Source organism: Eptesicus fuscus, chromosome 2 (genome assembly GCF_027574615.1).
Source record: "Eptesicus fuscus isolate TK198812 chromosome 2, DD_ASM_mEF_20220401, whole genome shotgun sequence".
In the NCBI taxonomy this organism is placed as follows: domain Eukaryota; kingdom Metazoa; phylum Chordata; class Mammalia; order Chiroptera; family Vespertilionidae; genus Eptesicus; species Eptesicus fuscus.
Genome location: NC_072474.1, coordinates 83,077,804 through 83,096,280, shown reverse-complemented (window position 1 = coordinate 83,096,280; position 18,477 = coordinate 83,077,804). Strand labels below are relative to the sequence as shown.

At 43.9% G+C, this 18,477-nt stretch overlaps 2 protein-coding genes and 1 non-coding gene across 4 annotated transcripts in view; 1 reads left to right on the top strand and 2 right to left on the bottom strand.

Annotated features, from left to right (window-relative positions):
• Positions 1-2,545: 2,545 nt before the first annotated feature.
• On the bottom strand, positions 2,546-16,041 carry NOA1 (nitric oxide associated 1). 2 transcript variants are annotated; one of them, XM_008140383.3, is made up of 7 exons: positions 14,901-16,041; positions 13,643-13,807; positions 12,466-12,671; positions 8,613-8,744; positions 6,450-6,566; positions 4,781-4,901; positions 2,546-2,933 (listed from the first exon to the last, which is right to left on the bottom strand). In XM_008140383.3, exons 1-7 carry the CDS (start codon positions 16,027-16,029, stop codon positions 2,725-2,727), a joined length of 2,079 nt encoding a protein of 692 aa, XP_008138605.3. In that variant the 5' UTR covers positions 16,030-16,041; the 3' UTR covers positions 2,546-2,724. The 2 variants fall into 2 exon arrangements, with proteins under 2 accessions (XP_008138605.3, XP_027999660.2); XM_028143859.2 differs by lacking the exon at positions 8,613-8,744.
• Positions 2,961-3,130, bottom strand: LOC114231094 (U1 spliceosomal RNA). Its single transcript, XR_003617073.1, has one exon. It is a non-coding gene; the product is annotated as a U1 spliceosomal RNA (small nuclear RNA).
• Positions 16,042-16,662: 621 nt separating the features above from the next.
• POLR2B (RNA polymerase II subunit B) overlaps positions 16,663-18,477 on the top strand; it is a 45,632-nt gene continuing 43,817 nt past the window's right edge. The window contains exon 1 of the mRNA XM_008140335.3: positions 16,663-16,810. Within this exon, the coding sequence (XP_008138557.1) occupies positions 16,792-16,810 (19 nt within the window). The 5' untranslated portion in view covers positions 16,663-16,791. The remainder of the gene's footprint in view (positions 16,811-18,477) is intronic.

Sequence of the window (18,477 nt, the reverse complement as noted above, 5' to 3'; positions counted from 1 at the left end):
GTCTACGAAACAGCTCTCCCAGCACTGGGTGACTACTCAGTGAGGCAATAACAACTCTGCCATGGCTGGCACAGCTGAAGCTCCAAGTTAGTCATCTGCAGAAAACTAGTCTTGATCTCCATTTTGAAGACGTGTCTGAATGATCAAAAAACACAAGCGCACAAGCTTGCATCTGTACTCCACTTCTTGGTGGCCATGGGAAGTGAGTGTCGTAAGTAACAAACAAATTCAGACTCTGGGGAACTACACAGTAAAGCTCTAAGGATCAGTATGGCTTACCATTTATGGTGATTAAAAATACAAAATGTGTTAAACTTAATTTTGTCTCAGTAACTGGAAAAAAAAGGTGCTGTTTTAAAGGGGGGAAAAGGAGGTGTAACTTTTAAAAATAAAACTTTGACTTGAGCCATGCCGGTGTGGCTCTGTGGTTGAGTGTAGAACTATGAACCAGAACCAGGAGATCAACGGTTCGATTCTCAGTCAGGGCATAAGCCGGGTTGCGGGCTCAATCTTCAGTGTGGCGTGTGCAGGAGGCAGCCCATCAATGATTCTCTCTCATCATTGATGTTTCTATTTCTCTCTCTCCCTTTCCCTTACCCTCTGAAATCAATAAAAATATATTAAAACAAAAAACTTCTGAGTTTAACATTATATTGAAGTAAAAAAGCCCTTTAGTGGCACATACTTTGTCTTTTTAGGTGTCACGAATACAAAGAAGTGACATATTGACCACCACAGGGCTGCAGAGCCAAGTAAATGACCTAATATAAACTTGCTTTTTAGTCACTCAGAACAACCTGTTCTGTGGAAGTGAGGGGGCTGTCCTGACCTAGCTTCAATGATTACTGATTCAAGGGAAGTCTTTATACTCTAATGGATTAAGAAGTATCAGTAAACTGACTAAAGCTAAGAAACCAATACAGTAACAGAATTTTCTTAAAGCACAATCCAGTGTGGAACAGCTGAATAGGCAGCTGTGATCTGGGCTGCATTAGGTTGGCAGGATATGAAGTAAATTAATACCAGATCCTAGCAGAAGTCCTTGACTGTCTAGGCATGGTCTTTTTTGTGTGAGGTTTCAGAACCACCCATTTCCTGCCTTTTGACTGAGAATCATAAAAGGTTCAGACTGAGAAAAATCTGCCATTTCCTCACATTATAGGTGAGAAAATAACTAGGAATACAAACTTATTTAGTAAACTGTAATGTTCAAAACTCCTAGCAAAGCACCCTGGAACATTTTAAGATATGCCTCAGTCAGACTTTATGAAACAAAAGCATTGAATTTTAGAGGCAAAAGACCTGAGAATATGTTATTAATGTTTAAAAATGGAATCTTTGGCCCAGCCGGTGGGCTAATGGTTGAGCATGGACCCACCAACCAGGTCATGGTTTGATTCTCATGCCTGTGTTGCAGGCTTGATCCCCAGTAGGGGGCGTGCAGGAGGCACTTGATCAATGATTCTTATCATTAATGTTTCTATCCCTGTCTCCCTCTCCCATTCTCTCTCTGAAATAAAAAACAACAACACAAAACCTTAAAGGCCTAGAGAGAAGACAAGGAGGGAGAAATGTTTTACTTTTTGAAATACATATTTAGAAGTTATCAGGTTAATGATAGCATCAGTTTTTAGGTTCTGTATTTCTCTGTAAATGCCAATTTTACCATATTTCCTTCATTCTATCTAAAGAGTCAGGCCTAAGCTTCAAACTATGAACAGTAGATATAATGGCTATAATTTAACTTATAAAATTAATGGTATTTCATTCTGTCCATAATGGAAAACTAGAGCCCTGACTGGTTTGGTTCAGTGGATAGAGCGTCGGCTTGTGGACTGAAAGGTCCCAGGTTTGATTCCGGTCAAAGGCATGTACCTTGGTTGCAGGCACATCCCCAGTAGGGGGTGTGCAGGAGGCAGCTGATCGATGTTTCTAACTCTCTATCCCTCTCCCTTCCTCTCTGTAAAAAAATAAAAAAATCAATAAAATATATTGAAACAAACAAAAATAATGTTCTCTGTTGATGTGTATCCTCTAGCCCCCTTCTCTCTAAGGCAGTGGTTCTCAACCTTTCTAATGCTGCGACCCTTTAATACAGTTCCTCATGTTGTGGTGACCCCCAACCATAAAATTATTTTTGTTGCTACTTCATAACTGTAATTTTGCTACTGTTATGAATCGTAATGTAAATATCTGTGTTTTCCAATGGTCTTAGGTGACCCTGCTAGCGGTTCTCAACCTGTGGAACCCACAGGTTGAGAACCACTGCTGTAGAGCCTCTTCCCTCTTCCCTCTCACTGGAAAAGGATGGCCACTTAAACAAGCACCAGAGACCTAGAGATGGAAGCCATGGAGTGTTCCACCAGTTGGATCCTTGGATGACTACAAGGTGCAGAGCCACGTACTCACTTCTATCTTACTTTGGAGAAACTGATTTTCTGCCACTTTTTCATATGCCAATTGCTAAGTGGTTCTCTCATTCAGACTCCAAATAAGAAATGACATCTGGTCTCAATAAAAAAACAATAGTGAAAGAAACTTGATGTAGCAGAACTCCTTTTTAGGCATATTTGGGTCACACATGCATACACACACCCTACAAAAAAACAACTTATAGTTACAAACTCAATACAAATAGGCACAGTTCTGAGTAGTTACAAAGGGTGGGCACAGGGGAGCTTTATTATAGCTATATAGTTAATATCAGCATGAGCAAGGTCAACTTCATATTTTCATGTTTTTCTTCTTCTGCAGATTGCACACAAGGGAAGGAAGCTTCTTGGTTTTATAGGCCACAGTTCCTTTGATGCGATTTCCTTTGATGTTAACAATATGTGGCAAGAGAGGTGGCCGGACCGTCAGCACTGTTCCTTGAGGTGTATAGCCTCGGAGATGCAGTCTGTCTTTAAACTGAGGCGTTACTGCAACCCAACCTATGCAGGCACGCAGCAGAACACAATCTGGTGTTAGCAACTATCTTTCCCCTTGCCCCCCACTATCACAATCATGCAGTTGGGTTTCCCACATTTGGAGAAATCGCAGGGGTCAGCACATCTGGGGTGCAATGGATAAGACTCGCCCTGGGAAGACCACCTTCATGATCATGGTATCTCCCCTGCCAGGTATATTAGTCATCTTATTGAAAACACTAAACTAAAGCTTAAAATGGAGCACAGAGGAAGCTACTGTTCTTTCCCTCTGTATTTTAAAAAAGCATTCCATGCATTTGTGAAAGGTACAAATTTATTTTCAGAGAAGGTTGCATTTTATGAATTACCTAGCATGTATATCCTATCTAACAATAGACAAATATGCAAATTGACCATACCTCCAACACACCCACAAGCCACGCCCACCATCCAATCAGAGTGAGTATGCAAATGAACCCAAACCAAGATGGCTACAGCCACAGAGAGCAAGGTTTCCTAGGTAACAGAAGAAGCCAAGGTTTCCGCCTGCCCTTGCCAGGCCTAAGCCTCCACTCAAGCTACAAAGTTTCAATTATAGAAGGTAAACAAATTCAAACAAATGGCGGCAGAATGGAGCTTGAGAGAGCAGGCCAGGGTTGCCGCCGGCAACAGGGGAAGCAAAGCTTTCTGCACACCCTGGCCAGGCTCACCCGCTTAAGGCAACAAAGTTTCAATTATAACCCCAACATAAATGGCTGCCAGCCTCCTCGGAGGGAGCCCCAGGCTTGGCTCCACTCCAGGCTAAAAAGTTTCAATTGTAGAAGGAAAACAAATTTTATTTTTTTATAAAAATAAAAAAGATACCAGGGCCTCTGCTTGGGTTGCCAGGGGGCATGGCAGGCCTGCAAACCACCACAGGCCCCTCGCTCAGGCCGCCCCACACCCCAAGGGAACCCCCATCTGATCCGGGATGCCCTTCAGGGCAAACCAACTGGCCCCTACCCCTGTACCAGGCCTCTATCCTATCTAATAAAAGAGTAATATGCAGATTGATCATCACTGCAACACACAATATCACTGCCCCCATGTGGTCAAAGATCCTGCCCCCATGTGGACACAAGATGGCCACCACAAGATGGCCAGCAGGAGAGGGCAGTTGGGAGGCACCCGGCCTGCAAGGGAGGGCAGTTGGAGGTGATCAACCCTGCAGGAGAGGGCAGTTAGGGGTGACCAGGCCGGCAGAGGAGGGAAGTTGGGGGCAAACAGGCTGGCAGCAGAGTGGTTAGGGGGTGATCAGGCTGGCAGGCAGAAGCGGTTAGGGGCAATCAGGAAGGCAGGCAGGCAAGCAGTTGGGAGCCAGCAGTCCTGGATTGTGAGAGGGATGTCTGACTGCCCATTTAGGGATCCGACTACCCACCGGGATCGGGCCTAAACAGGCAGTCGGACATCCCTCGAGGGGTCCCATGTTGGAGAGGATACAGGCTGGGCTGAGGGACAACCCCGCTCCGTGCACGAATTTCGTGCCCCGGGCCTCTAGTCTTAAAATACTCACCTTATGTTAGTTAAGATACATTTCTACAAAAATATAAAAAGGCTACTTCATTCATATTTTAAAAAAGTGCTTGGTGCCCTGGCCAGTGTGGCTCAGTTGGTTGGGCATCATCCTGTGCACCAAAAGGTTCCAGTTTGATTCTGGGTCAGGGCACATGCTTGGGTTTGGGCAGATCCCCAGTAGGGGGCATGCAGGAAGCAGCTGATCCATGTTTCTCTTTCACATTAATGTTTCTTCCTCTTTCTCCCTCTCCCTCTCTCTAAAATCAATACAAACATTAAAAAAAAAAGAAAAAAAAAAGTGCCTGGTATAAAATTACCTGCAGAGGAAAACTTGATGTCAGCCACTGCTTCCAAATTCTCAAGTCCTTCTTCTAATGTAATGTCCTCAGCAACAAGAGGAGGAAACTCTGCCATTCGCTCTTTTCCACCCATTGGAACCTTTCATTGAGATAAAATGAAGATGTTTGGAAGTACAAATTCAATTCCCTATAACTCTAATATAAAGTAAAGCACTGATAAGGTAATTCTGTACATGATCAAGAATAAAATCCTTTAATGGTTGAAAAAGCCCCAAATCACTTCTAGTCAAATGAAAAGCACAGGAAGCCTACAGTTCCCAGTGTCAAGGGTCACATGTGTGTGGTGACTCCTGATAGCAGGATCTGCTTTATTAGTTTACACTATTTTTACAGCCCCCTATACAGCTCTACAAAGAGTAATGTTGGGCAATTAAGGCAACATCTTTCCAAATACATTAGCTCTTAGAGTCCTGGCTGCCCACAAAGATTAACCCCTGCCTCATGACAAGTCAAGGGTACACATATAAAGATTCAGCATCTATGCTTACAAATGTTTCCATGAATGGGACGTGACTGGATAGTAATCTATATATATATAAAAGACTAAGCAATGAGCCAACGTGCAGATTGTCTGGTACCTATGATGCGCACTGACCAACAGGGGGTAGATGATCAATGCAGGAGTGGAAACCACAGGCATGGAAACATGGAACAGACTGATGAATCTCAGAGGGAAGCGGGGAGGTGAGAGGGCGGGAAGAGATTAACCAAAGATCTTACGTGCATACTAGAGGCTCGGTGGGTCCCTTGGCCTGGCCTGGGGGAATCGGGCCAAAACCGGCCCGGTGCATGGATTTGTGCACCAGTGGGATCCCTCGGCCTGGCCTGCGGGGATTGGGCTGAAACTGGCTCTCTGATATCCCCTGAGGAGTCCTGGATTGTGAGAGGGCATAGGCCAGGCCGAGGGACCCCACCGGTGCACAAATCCGTGTACTGGGCCTCTAGTTTATTAATAGATGTCTCTGTGTTTAGCACTAGGGACACAAAGATAGATGTTACAGTATAGTCCTGTCCCCCTAGGAAATCAGAAGGTGGAAATAACAAGTAATCCAAGTGCAAGGTAAGAAATGTGATGAGAGGCATATATTACGTATTGTGGTTGTGGAGGCAGTACTGACATTTTGGACCAGGTAATTCTGTGTTGTGAGGGGCTGTCCTGTGCACTGCAGAATGTTTAACATCATCCTTGGCCTCTACCCACTTGATGCCAGTAGCACCCCCCAGTTGTGAGAAAATCTGTAACTTCTCTTCACTCAGCATCATCCAATACAACTTTCTGCAATGATGTGACTACTGAGCAGTTGAAAAGTGGCTAGTGCAACTGAAGAACTAAATTTTAAATTTTATTTAATTAATTTAAATTTAAATAGCCACATGTGGCTACCATATTGGACAGTGTAGTCTAGGGAAAACACAGCTCAGTAGCTATTCTAGGATCAGCCCAACATCCCTTTTCTTACAAGGGTGCACGTCACTTCATAGCCAAATCCTCAAGGAGAACAAGGTGAGGGGAGAGCTAGCTGACAGTATAACAAAGATGGTTCTGACAAAGGCTTTCTTAGCAGAGCTGTGGGACTATCACGGTGTATGTTAACCTAACCATGCAATCATCAGTGTGTCGCCTTACCTTGAGCAATGTATCACCTGCGTGCCTCTGATATATAGCATCTGCCTTCTCCAAGGAGGTAATGTGCACAGGAAGGAAGTTGGAAGCCACTACTGTAAACCAAGCTGACTGACTTCCCTTAAGAAAGAAAGAAGTTATTTTACACAATGAAAAACTTGCAAAACCAGCAAAAGGCACAATTAAAAACAATAACAACACAGCTCCCTTGTAAGTACTGGTAATAAAACTATATTAATGCCTAAGAATAAGGGAACAATATGGCAGAAGCTGTGCATTTCAACAATTGATGTAAAACTATAATTCCTTCTCATAGGCTTATTGATAATTGTTTAAAGAAATGGTAATTTTTTTTTATTTTTAAAATATATTTTATAGATTTTTTAGAGAGGAAGGGAGAAGGAGAGTTAAAACATTGATGAGACCACCATCCAGAACTGAAATGTCATTGCTGACATGTACACATAAGGAACTGTTTGACACTGAAATTGGGTCTCAAAAGAACTGTTGGCCCAGAAAGAAACTCACTACAGACTCATTCATTTGCCTGTCAGCACAACCATTACTGCTATTCTCATTTTCAGTTCTTATAAGTGTATTTCTAATAGCACATGATCTCACTCATCTAGGGGAAATAATGAACAACATAGACTGATGAACAAGAACAGACCCTGAAACAAGGAGGCATCGATCGGACTGTTGGGCCTCAGAGGGAGGGTAAAGGAGGGTGGGGGTAAAGGGGAGAGATCAACCAAAGGACTTGTGTGCACGCATATGAACCTAACCAGCGGTTAAGGACGACAGGGGGGTGGGGGCATGCGTGGGGAGGGGTGTGGGATGGAAATGGGGGGATGAGGACAAATATGTGATACCTTAATCAATAAAGAAATTAAAAAAAAAATAAAAAAAACATCGATGAGAGAGAAACATCAGTCAGCTGCCTCCTGCACACCCCCTGCTGGGGATGTGCCTGCAACCAAGGTACATGCCCTTGACGGGAATCGAATCTGGGACCCTTGAGACCGCAGGCCGACTCTCTATCCACTGAGCCAAACCGGTTAGGGCAGTGGTCGGCAAACTCATTAGTCAACAGAGCCTATCAACAGTACAACGATTGAAATTTCTTTTGAGAGCCAAATTTTTTAAACTTGAACTTCTTCTAACGCCACTTCTTCAAAATAGACTTGCCCAGGCCATGGTATTTTGTGGAAGAGCCACACTCAAGGGGCCAAAGAGCCGCACGTGGCTTGCGAGCCTCAGTATGCCGACCACGGGTTAAGGCAATGGTAATTTTATTAAAAACAAAGGGAAATACTGTCTGCTTCAACTGTCCCTGTTTAAAAAATTAACTTTCTGTGAGCTTCAAAGAAATATATAAGGGTTTTAAGTGTGTAAAGATAAATTTCCAACAAATTATGAACAAACACCAAACCCAAGAAATGTACTAAAGCAATGGCCTGCAAGTTGCAAAATGTGTTGTTGAACATATCCATCTTTCACTTTCCTTGTTCGGGGAGCAGTCCTATAGATACTCTAAAATCCCCAGAATGATGCTATATAAATGAACTCCAAACAAAACCATATATAAAAGCATACATAACATGGGATATAAAGAAGTATGGAATTTATTTAATGCATATTAACCCTGTACTTAAAGGTTTGACCAATGATTTTCCCTGTGAAACAATATCACAGGATAGGGGCAGTATCTTTTCTTAATGCTAAGCTGTATGGGGCCTGAGCATCCTATTGAGGATATAGTTTTAAGCCCACCTACTATATTTCCCTCCCCCCTTTAATTTTACCAAGTTTTTAGAATGGGCATTTTAAAAAAAGAGAGAATAGTATATCAATGTCCCACATAGTCATGATCAGCATTTTGTCAGTCTTGTTCATAAGTCTGCTTCCTTGAAATAAATCTGAAAACTGTCACACTTTTTTAAATTGATTTCAGAGGGAGAGGGAGAGATAGAAACATCAATGATGAAAGAGAATCATTGATTGGCTGCCTCCTGCATGCCTCACACTGGCGACCAAGCCTGTACCCAGGCATGTGCCCTGACCAGGAATCGAACCATGACTGCCAGATTCATAGGTCAACACTCAATCACTGAGCCACACCAGCTGGGCACTAAGTAACTTTTTAATGATACAGACTTCCCTTACCTGCAGAAAATCTATGCGTCCTAAGGCACCCAAAAATAGAACCATTCCAGGTTTAAGCACAAAAGTTCTTGGAATAATGGAGTGTGTTGGCAAGACAATATTCACTTCTTTTTCTGTTAGAAGTTTTAAAATCTGTGAATTAAAGGGTAGATATATTGGGAGAATTACTTTTATTGAAGATATATGATTTACCTAAGAGATAAACAGTGATGAAAAAAAAAATTCCAGACTTCACAATAAACCAAAGTACGTCATAATTTTGCTGCACATTATCGTTTCACAACTTAATCTTGAATAATGACAAAATAAATTTATGAGTATGAGATTTTTTTTATGTCAGTAGAATCCCCCTAATGTCAAAAGTGGCATGAACTGAAAACAATGATGATTCAATTCCAAAATAGAATGTTCTCACAATCAAGGCTTACAGGAGCAGCAGTTCTCAGCTAAATGTAAGGTAATAAGTTATCTTATGTTCTAGTGGCAAGTATGTACAAATTAAATGCAAAATGGTCACAGCATTTTAGGAGCAGGTAAAGAGCTTGAACAAGCTCTTCCTAAATTCTGGTCTTTAGTTTCCTTATGTCCCCCAAATACTCAGCAAAAAGTGAAAGTTATGAATCCTCTGGCTTCTAAGGATAAAGAGTTCCTTAATAGACTAGAGAAAATAGAAAAGGAAAACCAGGAAGTACAATATTCTAGTAAGATTTAAGGAACCAAAATTTGATTTAACAAGAAAAAGAATAGGGAAGGTAAAAAATAGGAAAAAAGAAAACTTTTGTGAACTTGCTTAATGAAATAGAAAATATGTGCTACCACCCTGGCTAGGTGGCTCAGTTGGTTGGAGCGTCCCCCTATACAGTACAAGGTGGTGGGTTCGATTTCTGGTCAGGGCACATACCTAGGTTGTGGGGTTCGATTTTCGGTTGGGGCATGTGTGAGAGAGAAGCAACCAATGGATGTTTTTCTCTCATCCTTCCTCTCTCTAAAATTAAAAAAAAAAAAAAAAAAAAAAAAAGGTGATACCTAGGGAGGCTCACAAGAAAATACATAAGAGGTCGGCAAGTAGTTTTCCCCAGCATTTGTGTTTGAAAAGCATATTAAAAGCCACTTGCAGCCCAGCTGGCATGGCTTAGTGTTGAGCATTGAACTCTGAACCAGGAGGTCATGATTCAATTTCCAGTCAGGGCATATATCTGGGTTGTGGGTTCGATCCCCAGTATGGGGTGTGCAGGAGGCCTCTGATCAATGATTCGTTCTCATCATTGATGTTTCTATCTCTCTCCTTTCCTCTCTCAACTAAAAAAAGCCACCCGCAGTAAAGAAACCTTTAAACACTTTTTAGACCCTAAGACTTCCATTTCACAACAGAATTTCTTGGTTCGGTTTGGGAAACTGATTTAAGGCATCAAATAAATTAATCAATAAGCTAACACTAGAAGCAAAGTACCTTAAACACCTTAAAGACCCTTTATATCTCAACACTTAAGGGTCTGATTCTGCTGGGCTAGAATACTTAGCAAATTCTTGCCTTTCTGACTATTTGACACATGTATATGACTAAAGTAACTGTTATTCTTTTTTTTTTTTAAATAAATATATTTTATTGATTTTTTACAGAGAGGAAGGGAGAGGGATAGAGTTAGAAACATCAATGAGAGAGAAAAATCGATCAGCTGCCTCCTGCACACCCCCTACTGGGGATGTGCCCACAACCAAGGTACATGCCCTTGACCGGAATTGAACCTGGGACCTTTCAGTCCACAGGCTGACGCTCTATCCACTGAGCCAAACCGGTTTCGGCATAACTGCTATTCTTGACCTGATTCTAAAAGGGAAATGTGAGTTGAAGTTAAAGTGATAATACAATTCTGAGAATGAAACTCTTAAGTAATCCTGATGAGGCAAAGGAAGGAAAAGTACCTAAGAAACCAATGTTGTTTCACAGGGAGATACAGAGATTACAGAGATAATTAGGCGAATTAGATTCTGATCAGTAACCAGATTCAAAGGAAGCTGATTAATACATCTGCAGTAAGGCTGTATCCTGGATGTACACTTGAGTCAATGAATGGACGATGATCATTCATGATGATGATCAAAACTGCAAATAAATAAAAAGTTGTGAGACTTAAAAAGTATGTAGGATATAGGTTGAATTTAATGATAGGATCAAAGCTGCCCAGGAGATATTGCAATTGGATTAAAAAGCTGTACAAGGGGCCCTAGATGGTTTGCATCAATGGACAGAGCATTGGCCTGCAGACCAAAGGGTCCCGGGTTTGATTACAGTCAAGGGAAAGTACTCTGGTTGCAGGCTCCTCCCTGGCCCGGGCCCCGGTCACCATGTGCAGGAAGCAACCAATCGATGTGTTTCTCTCACATCCATAGCTCTCTGTCTTTCCCTTTCTTTAAAATAAGTAAATAAATAAAAAATCTATGGGGAAAAAAATGTACAAGGGCAAGACAGGTAGAATTAATCCTGTTCTAAATTATGCTGCAATGAGGGCACTCATACAAAAAATTCCATTCTTTTTCTTTTTTGAATCTTCACCTGAGAGATTTATTGACTTGAGAGAGGGGAAGCGGGGCAGAGAGAGAGAAAATATTGATGGGTTGCCTCCTATATGCACCCTGACCAGGGATAGAACCTGCAACCTTTTTGGTGTATGGGACGATGCTCCAATCAACTGAGCCACGTGGCCGGGCAAGAGAAATTTCATTCTTAGTGTCATACTCTTAACAACAAAAACAAATTAGAAAACATTCTGAAAGGGGCCTGGTTGATGAATAGCCTATCTCTCAGAGAGAACATATGTAGAAAATAAGGACAAATAATCTGGATTATGTCAGCATAGAAAATATTCAATGTTTGTTGGATGAACTAATGAAAGAATAGAGGGAGGAAGAGATAGGACATTATACTTCAAAATATTTCAAAGCTTTGGGGAACAATGGGTACAAGTTATAGGAAGACTGTTCAGATCAATACAAAGAGAAGGTCAAAATCACACAGGTTACCCTGGGAGGCAAGGTGACATTGCTTCAGCTGATGAGGAGTCACTCCTTACTTCAGTTCAAGCTGGGTGCTCTCTGATGGATATGTTCTAGAGGTACTTCAAGCATGGAATAGGTGGCTGGACTGTAGTAATATTTATAGTTTCTTCCAACCTCAAAATCTAAGATTCTATAAATGTCTCCCTAACTAAGGTAACAAGCACAATAACACAAGTAGGGTGTCAGTAGTGAAGCCCAACAAATTAAATATAGAACTTGATGGCATATAGTTTCATCCCTGAACCATTTCCATGAATGAATCAGAACTGAGTCTATCATGAAAGTATATCTCCTTTTTTGTGTTCTACCAATTAAGACAGTACTCATGCAATTGAAAGTTAATGTTCCTACAGTCCAAGTGCCTAACAGTTGATGAGTGGATAAAAAAGCTGTGGTACATTTAAACCCTGGCATACTACGTAGCTGTAAAAAAGAAGGAACTCTTACCCTTTGTGACAGCATGGATGGACCTGGAGATTATTATGCTAAGCAAAATAAGCCATTTAGAGAAAGACAAATATCACCTGATCTCACTTATATGTAGAATCAAAAGAACAAGATAGGACCAGAGGCATAAATAAATAGAATAGACTGACAGATCTCAGAGGGGAGGATGGGAAGAGAGCAATCAAAGAATATATATGCATAACCCATGGATACATACAATAACGTGGTGAAGGCCTAATGGGAAGAGGGGGTGGGACAGGTGGAGAGAGGAGAAAATGGGGGACATCTGTAATAGTCACCAATAAGAGAAAGAAAAAATTAATGTTTTCAAAACACATCAAATACATACACAATTTTCCTTTGTAATTCCAGGGGTGTCATAAAACCAGTGGGCATCTTTCACATCTTCTGGGGTCAGTTCTACTTTTTTGGTGGAATTATCTGCAACCATAACAGGTTCATTTCCCATGTCATAGGCAAGTGAATCAGCATCAAACTCAAAGTCAGCTTCATTCTTTTGTTCTTCTGAATACAAGAATGTTCTTCCAACTCTTCCTAGAATAAGTTATATTGAAATAATTATTACTCCTTTAAAGCCTTTGATTCCAGACAGATAATTCTTATGTTTGCATCAAACAAGTTACTATAACTATGAGCTATGAAAGTGAGACTACAATGATATATAGCTTTGGTTTTTAAAAAAAGGCAGTGGTGGGGGTGGTGGTGGGGAGTAGAGACATAGAAGCATTGAACAGACTGTCCAACGGGATGGCAGGGGAGGGGGAGTTAGATCAACCAAAGGACTTGTATGCATGCATATAAGCATAACCCATGGACACAGACAGTAGGGGGGGTGAGGGCATGTATGGGGGGTGGGAATGGCTGGGGAGAGCTCAATGGGGGAAAAAGGAGACATATGTAATACTACACAACAAAGAATTAAAAAAAAAAAAGTCAGTGGGCCCTGGCCGGTTTGGCTCACTGGATAGAGCTTCAGCCTGTGGACCAAAGGGTCCCAGGCTGGATTTCAGTCAAAGGCACTTGTCAGGGCTCATGCAGGAGGCGACTAATTGCAGGCTCCTCCCCGGCCTGGGCCCTGGTTAGGGCTCATGCAGGAGTGCAACCAATTGATGTGTTTCTCTCATGTCAATGTTTCTCTCTGTCTTTCCCTCTCTCTCTACTCTCCCTAAAAGTCAATGGGAAAATATCCTTGGGTGAGGATTAATAACAACAAAAAAAGGCAGCAGGAGTCACACTCTTGCATTGATCAAGTGTGTGCCTGGCTGTGTACATTGGGCATGAGGGAAATTACTGTAAATCAAACTGTTTTTAGTAAATGAACGTTGAAAAGAGATACCAGGGAAAGGGAGCATCTAATTTGCAGCTGCTGCATGGAGTCAACAACTGTACTGTTCTGCACGGAGGGGCCGTATCTTAGTGGAAATGCTTTTACTGTTGTGTTCCAGGTTGCTCAACAAAGAATTCTAGCATAGACCACACAAGAGTTTCTTGTAGGAGATGCTTACCTACTACATAGCCATGCTTTTTTAAGAGATTAAGTTTTTGTTTTTCTAGCTGACTAAGATCTTCTTCAGCTTCAGATGCATATTTTTTCAGCCTTTTCCCCCTTTCAAACATTCTGTAAGGAGTTGGGTTGCAAATAGGAAACTTCAGAAGGTTTAGTGTAGTACCTGAAATACCAAAAAGGTATATTTTAATAAAATTGCACAAGGGAATATGGGGCAGAAAAGTAACATTTCTGAGGAGCTACACACTGAATTGGGTACTGTGATTTATTTCACTTAACTTCATGACAAAATTATTCTTACTTTATAGATAAGGAAACAGGTTCAGAGACTGGCTTACAGGCTCAACCAGGATGTGAATCCCAAATCTGCAGATCTGATTTCTTTTCATTTTCACATACTACCACCCTACATAAAAGCACTTCTGTGTATAATTCAACCAAAGTCCACAACAGGGAAGTTAAACACTGATTTCGAAGGAACGAATTAGGCAGTTTTGTCAAATCTTAAAAACAAACAGGGTCATCCAAGGATCCATTCTGTAATTACAAAAGTTTCTTGAAACTATAAAATCGAGCCCTATCCAGTTTGGGTCAGTGGATAGAGCATCGGTCCATGACTGAAGGGTCCCAGGTTCAATTCCAGTCAAGGGCATGTACCTCAGGTTGCAGGCTCAATCCCCAGTCCCAAGTCTGGGCTCCTGCGGGAGGCAACCAATCAATGTTTCTCTCACAATGATGACTCTCTCTCTCCCCCCACTCCCTTCCACTCTCTCTAAAAAAAAATCAATGGAAAAATATCCTCGGGTGAGGATGAACAAAACAAACACAGCACAAAATGGACATTTCTTTCAACAAAGCCACACATCATCCTACTGCATTAGTGAATTACTCAAAGGTTAAATGTGTAGAGTATACTGATCACACGAACAAACTCAAGATAGTGGAGGTAGGTTTAGAAAGTCAAAGGACCTCCATGTCAACATCCCAAGTAAAGCTCCAAGGGAAACCTCAGCGAGCAGGCACTCTGCTGCCTCGTTTATCTCTAGGGCCTAGAACAGTGACTGGAACATAGGAGAGCTCCATAAATATTTCTATTAGAAAATGACTGCAACTACTACATTTCCCAGCACTGCGCCGACACAGAAGAGAGGTGTTGTTAAAGTAGGGAGAGAACTGTTAAAGGGAAGACTGCAGACAGTTCCTGGTGGACTTGAAGCATCGCAGAAAACGTAGGGGGCGGACCTCCTAAAGCTCACCGGGCCAGGAGGAGATGGTGGCTCGGTCGATAGCCTCAGCGCCCTTGGCGATGCAATAATCCGACTCCAGGAGCGTGTTGAAGAGAGTAGACTTGCCGGCGTTGGTGGCGCCCACCAGGTAGACGTCGCCGCGGTAGCGCCAGGAGCGCTGAAGGGCGGAAATGAACTCTTCCACGCCGTACCCGGTCTTGGCGCTGATGAGCCGCACGTCCCGGACTACAGTACCACCGGCCTTGGCCGAGGGACTCGAATTCTCTCCCCCACCAGGTGGCCCGCCCCTGCCGGGGGCCAGCTGGAGCCCGGCGCGGACACAGTCGTCCCACAGGCGCTCCCGGAGCCGCTGCAGGTAGCCGGGAGCGTCCTGGGGCAGCAGGTCCACCTTGTTCCCCAGCACGATCAGCTGCTTGGGGCCGACCAGCGCGGGCAGGTCGGGCAGCAGGGCGTCGGGCAGATCGAGCAAGTCCACCATGTAGAGCACCAGGGCGGGCCCGGGCTGCCGCAGCGCCGCGCTCACCAACTCCAGGTACTGCTCGCGGCTCACCTGCAGGCGCAGGGCGCGCCGGTGGTGCACCAGCAGCCAGCAGCGCTGGCACACGGTCCGCGCCAGCCCGTCCGACTGCGCCCTCGCGCTGAGGAACTTCTCGCTGGGCAGGTAGCCGGGCAAGCCAGGGTCCTGGCAGTGCAGCTCCGCCCCGCAGCCGGAGCAGTTCAGGCTGCTGGACGGCACGGTCGGGTCCGGGTGCCCGACGACCGGGTGCACCCGGAGTTTGGCGCGTAGCTTCTGCTGCCGCCGCTCCTCGCGCCGCTGTAGCTTCTGTCGTTCCTCCTCTTCCTGGCGCTGCCGCAGCTCCCGCAGCTGCTCTTCCACGGTCGGAACGGGCTCCGGCTCCAGGACGTATTCGGGGAACAGAAAATGCTCCTCCTCCATGTCATCCCTTCCTTCGTAACCCGCAGTCGCCGTCGGGCCACGAGGAAGCCCGTGTCGCAGGCCCGATGCGTGCTGGGAGGAGGTGGGGGCCGCGCATCTCCTCTCGAGGAACGGCTCCCGGAGGCCATGGCGCGTTACCGTGGAAGGTAGTCCCCGAAGTAAGGGCCAGAGCAGTCTGCGGGTGAAGCGTGCGGGCAGCATGGGGAACCTGGCCCCCGGACCAAGGGGCGGAGCCAAGGGCGCGCACGCGCACTGAGACCCAAGATGCGCGCGCATCAATCCTGACTAAAGCCCGGGACTACCAAACGCTGTCATTAGCCAGCCGCCACACTTCAGCTCCTCCTCCTGCCCCTAATCCCGTCAAGGCTCAGAGGCTTGAGAGCCCGCTTAAAGCTGCGACAAAGGTGCCAGGATCTAGATCGTGCTCCCCGGGCTAAAGAGCCTAGTGAAGATTTTGTCACTTCTCAGGCTTCTTCAACGCGCCACCGCTGGCGCCACCCGCCCATAGTCACGTTTTAAAAAGCACTGAGTTTTGGCTTTAAAAGTGCAAAAACTAGAGCATTAAATGCCGCGGATTTACGGCGCAATTTAAAATTTTTATTAAATATTGGATTTCTTTTTTTCAGATGTCATTACTTGTGTAACAACATTGAAAAAACAAACAAAACCTTCATTGGCTGGATCCGATCCTCAAGACTGTACTTGAGGTTCCCGCAATCAGCCGTACATGGCGTTGGCCCACAATCTGCGCCTGCGCATTGCTAACCGTTACCAAGCTAACCTACCATTCGCGCATGCGCGAACATTACTTGGGCTTTGTAGGTGGCCTTCGGCGGAAGACGCAGAGTGTTCTGGGAACGCCGGATGCGGAAATCACTTTGTCTCACGCTCCAGGTGCCGGTGGTTGCTGCGTGCATTTTTGTCTGATTTCCAGAGTCAGGAGTTCGGGGATCATTTGCCACAATGTATGACGCAGACGAGGGTAGGTGACCGCGGAGACCCGTCTAAGGGGGGAAATGTGGGGAGCTGGACGAACTGAGGATTTGCGGACTTGCCCCAAGCCGGCCATACAAGTGTCCCCAGTCTTGTTTCCCATTTACCCCAGGTCGGGAACGAAGCCGGGATTGCCAGAGGGGGAGGGTGCAGGGAATGTAGTGTTAATGTTCCCCGTCAGGGCGACACTTGTTTCCTCACTGCTTGCTTCTTGATGAATCATACATACTACTTTCTCCTATTGAAATAGAGTGCAGAACCATACAGTCAAAATCCGTTTTGACTTTGAAGTAAAAGGCTCTTTTTAAAATTTCCCTTAAGGCCAGAGTAAATGGATTAATTGGATAGTTTAATTTTTGAGCGTCAACCTGTGCCAGACAACCTGTGCTGGGGCGGGGGGTGGGGGGCGGCACTGTGTGTGGGGTGGGGCTGGGAGTGCGGGGAGGGAGGTTTAGTTTGGCATTTTTTCATGCTGTCATATGTCTAAGTAATTTGTCTTAAAAGATGGCCTTTAAATTTCCTCTTCCCACAACAATGACACAGTTAACTGGGCCATATGTATTTGTGTGTTTTTTCTTTTCACATATAGTAGTCATGTCTAGTGTGTTTTCATGTGTATTTTTAGAACTCCCTCTTCCATTCTCCACAGCTACTGTTTCAAACTTTATTTTCTTCTGCCTCCCAATCCTGTGGCTACTCCTCGCATTTCTTATTCCCTCGATACTCCTTGGAGAAAATAGAAAGACAAAAGCTTAAACTCTACTGATTAAACTTGTCTCATTTATATCTGAGTCTAGAAATTTATTATCATTACGACGTTCTCCTTTCTTAACTTATATCTCAGTGGAAAAGAAATCCAGAAAAGATTTTTTAGCTTTATTTTTTTGAGTAGGTAATACATTCTTGTGTCTCACAAACCAGAAAATATAAAATTGTCAGGTCTCTTTCTTGTCCACCACCGTCTTGTGTGAATCTCCTTCATGGCAGGTAGCCACTGTCCCTCAATTATTTTTTATTTTTTAAAATACATTTTTATTGATTTTGGAGAGGAAGGGAGGGAGAGAGAGATAGAAACATCAATGATGAGAGAGAACCACTGACTGGCTGCTTCCACATACTCCATACTGGGGATCGAGCCTGCAAGCCGGGCATGTGCCCTTGACCAGAATCGAACCCAGGACCCTTCAGTACGCAGGCCGACCCTCTATCCACTGAGCCAAACTGGCTAGGGCTAGATACCTTTTTCTTACCCCTCCCCCCATGTGTAGGGATCAGTAATTCTAGTCTATTTAAGAAGAATTTATTAAATAACTTTATTTTAGATATGTATTCAATTTTGAATCAGAAACTCAGAATATTAAAAAAAATACAGTACACTTATTCTTTAACATAAGATGAGAGATATGTTAGAGCAGTGGTCGGCAAACTCATTAGTCAACAGAGCCAAATATCAACAGTACAATGATTGAAATTTCTTTTGAGAGCCAAATTTTTTAAACTTAAACTTCTAACGCCACTTCTTCAAAATAGACTCGCCCAGGCCGTGGTATTTTGTGGAAGAGCCACACTCAAGGGGCCAAAGAGCCGCATGTGGCTCTCGAGCCGCGATTTGCCGACCACTGTGTTAGAGGATCAGTGCACACTGATTTTTCAAGT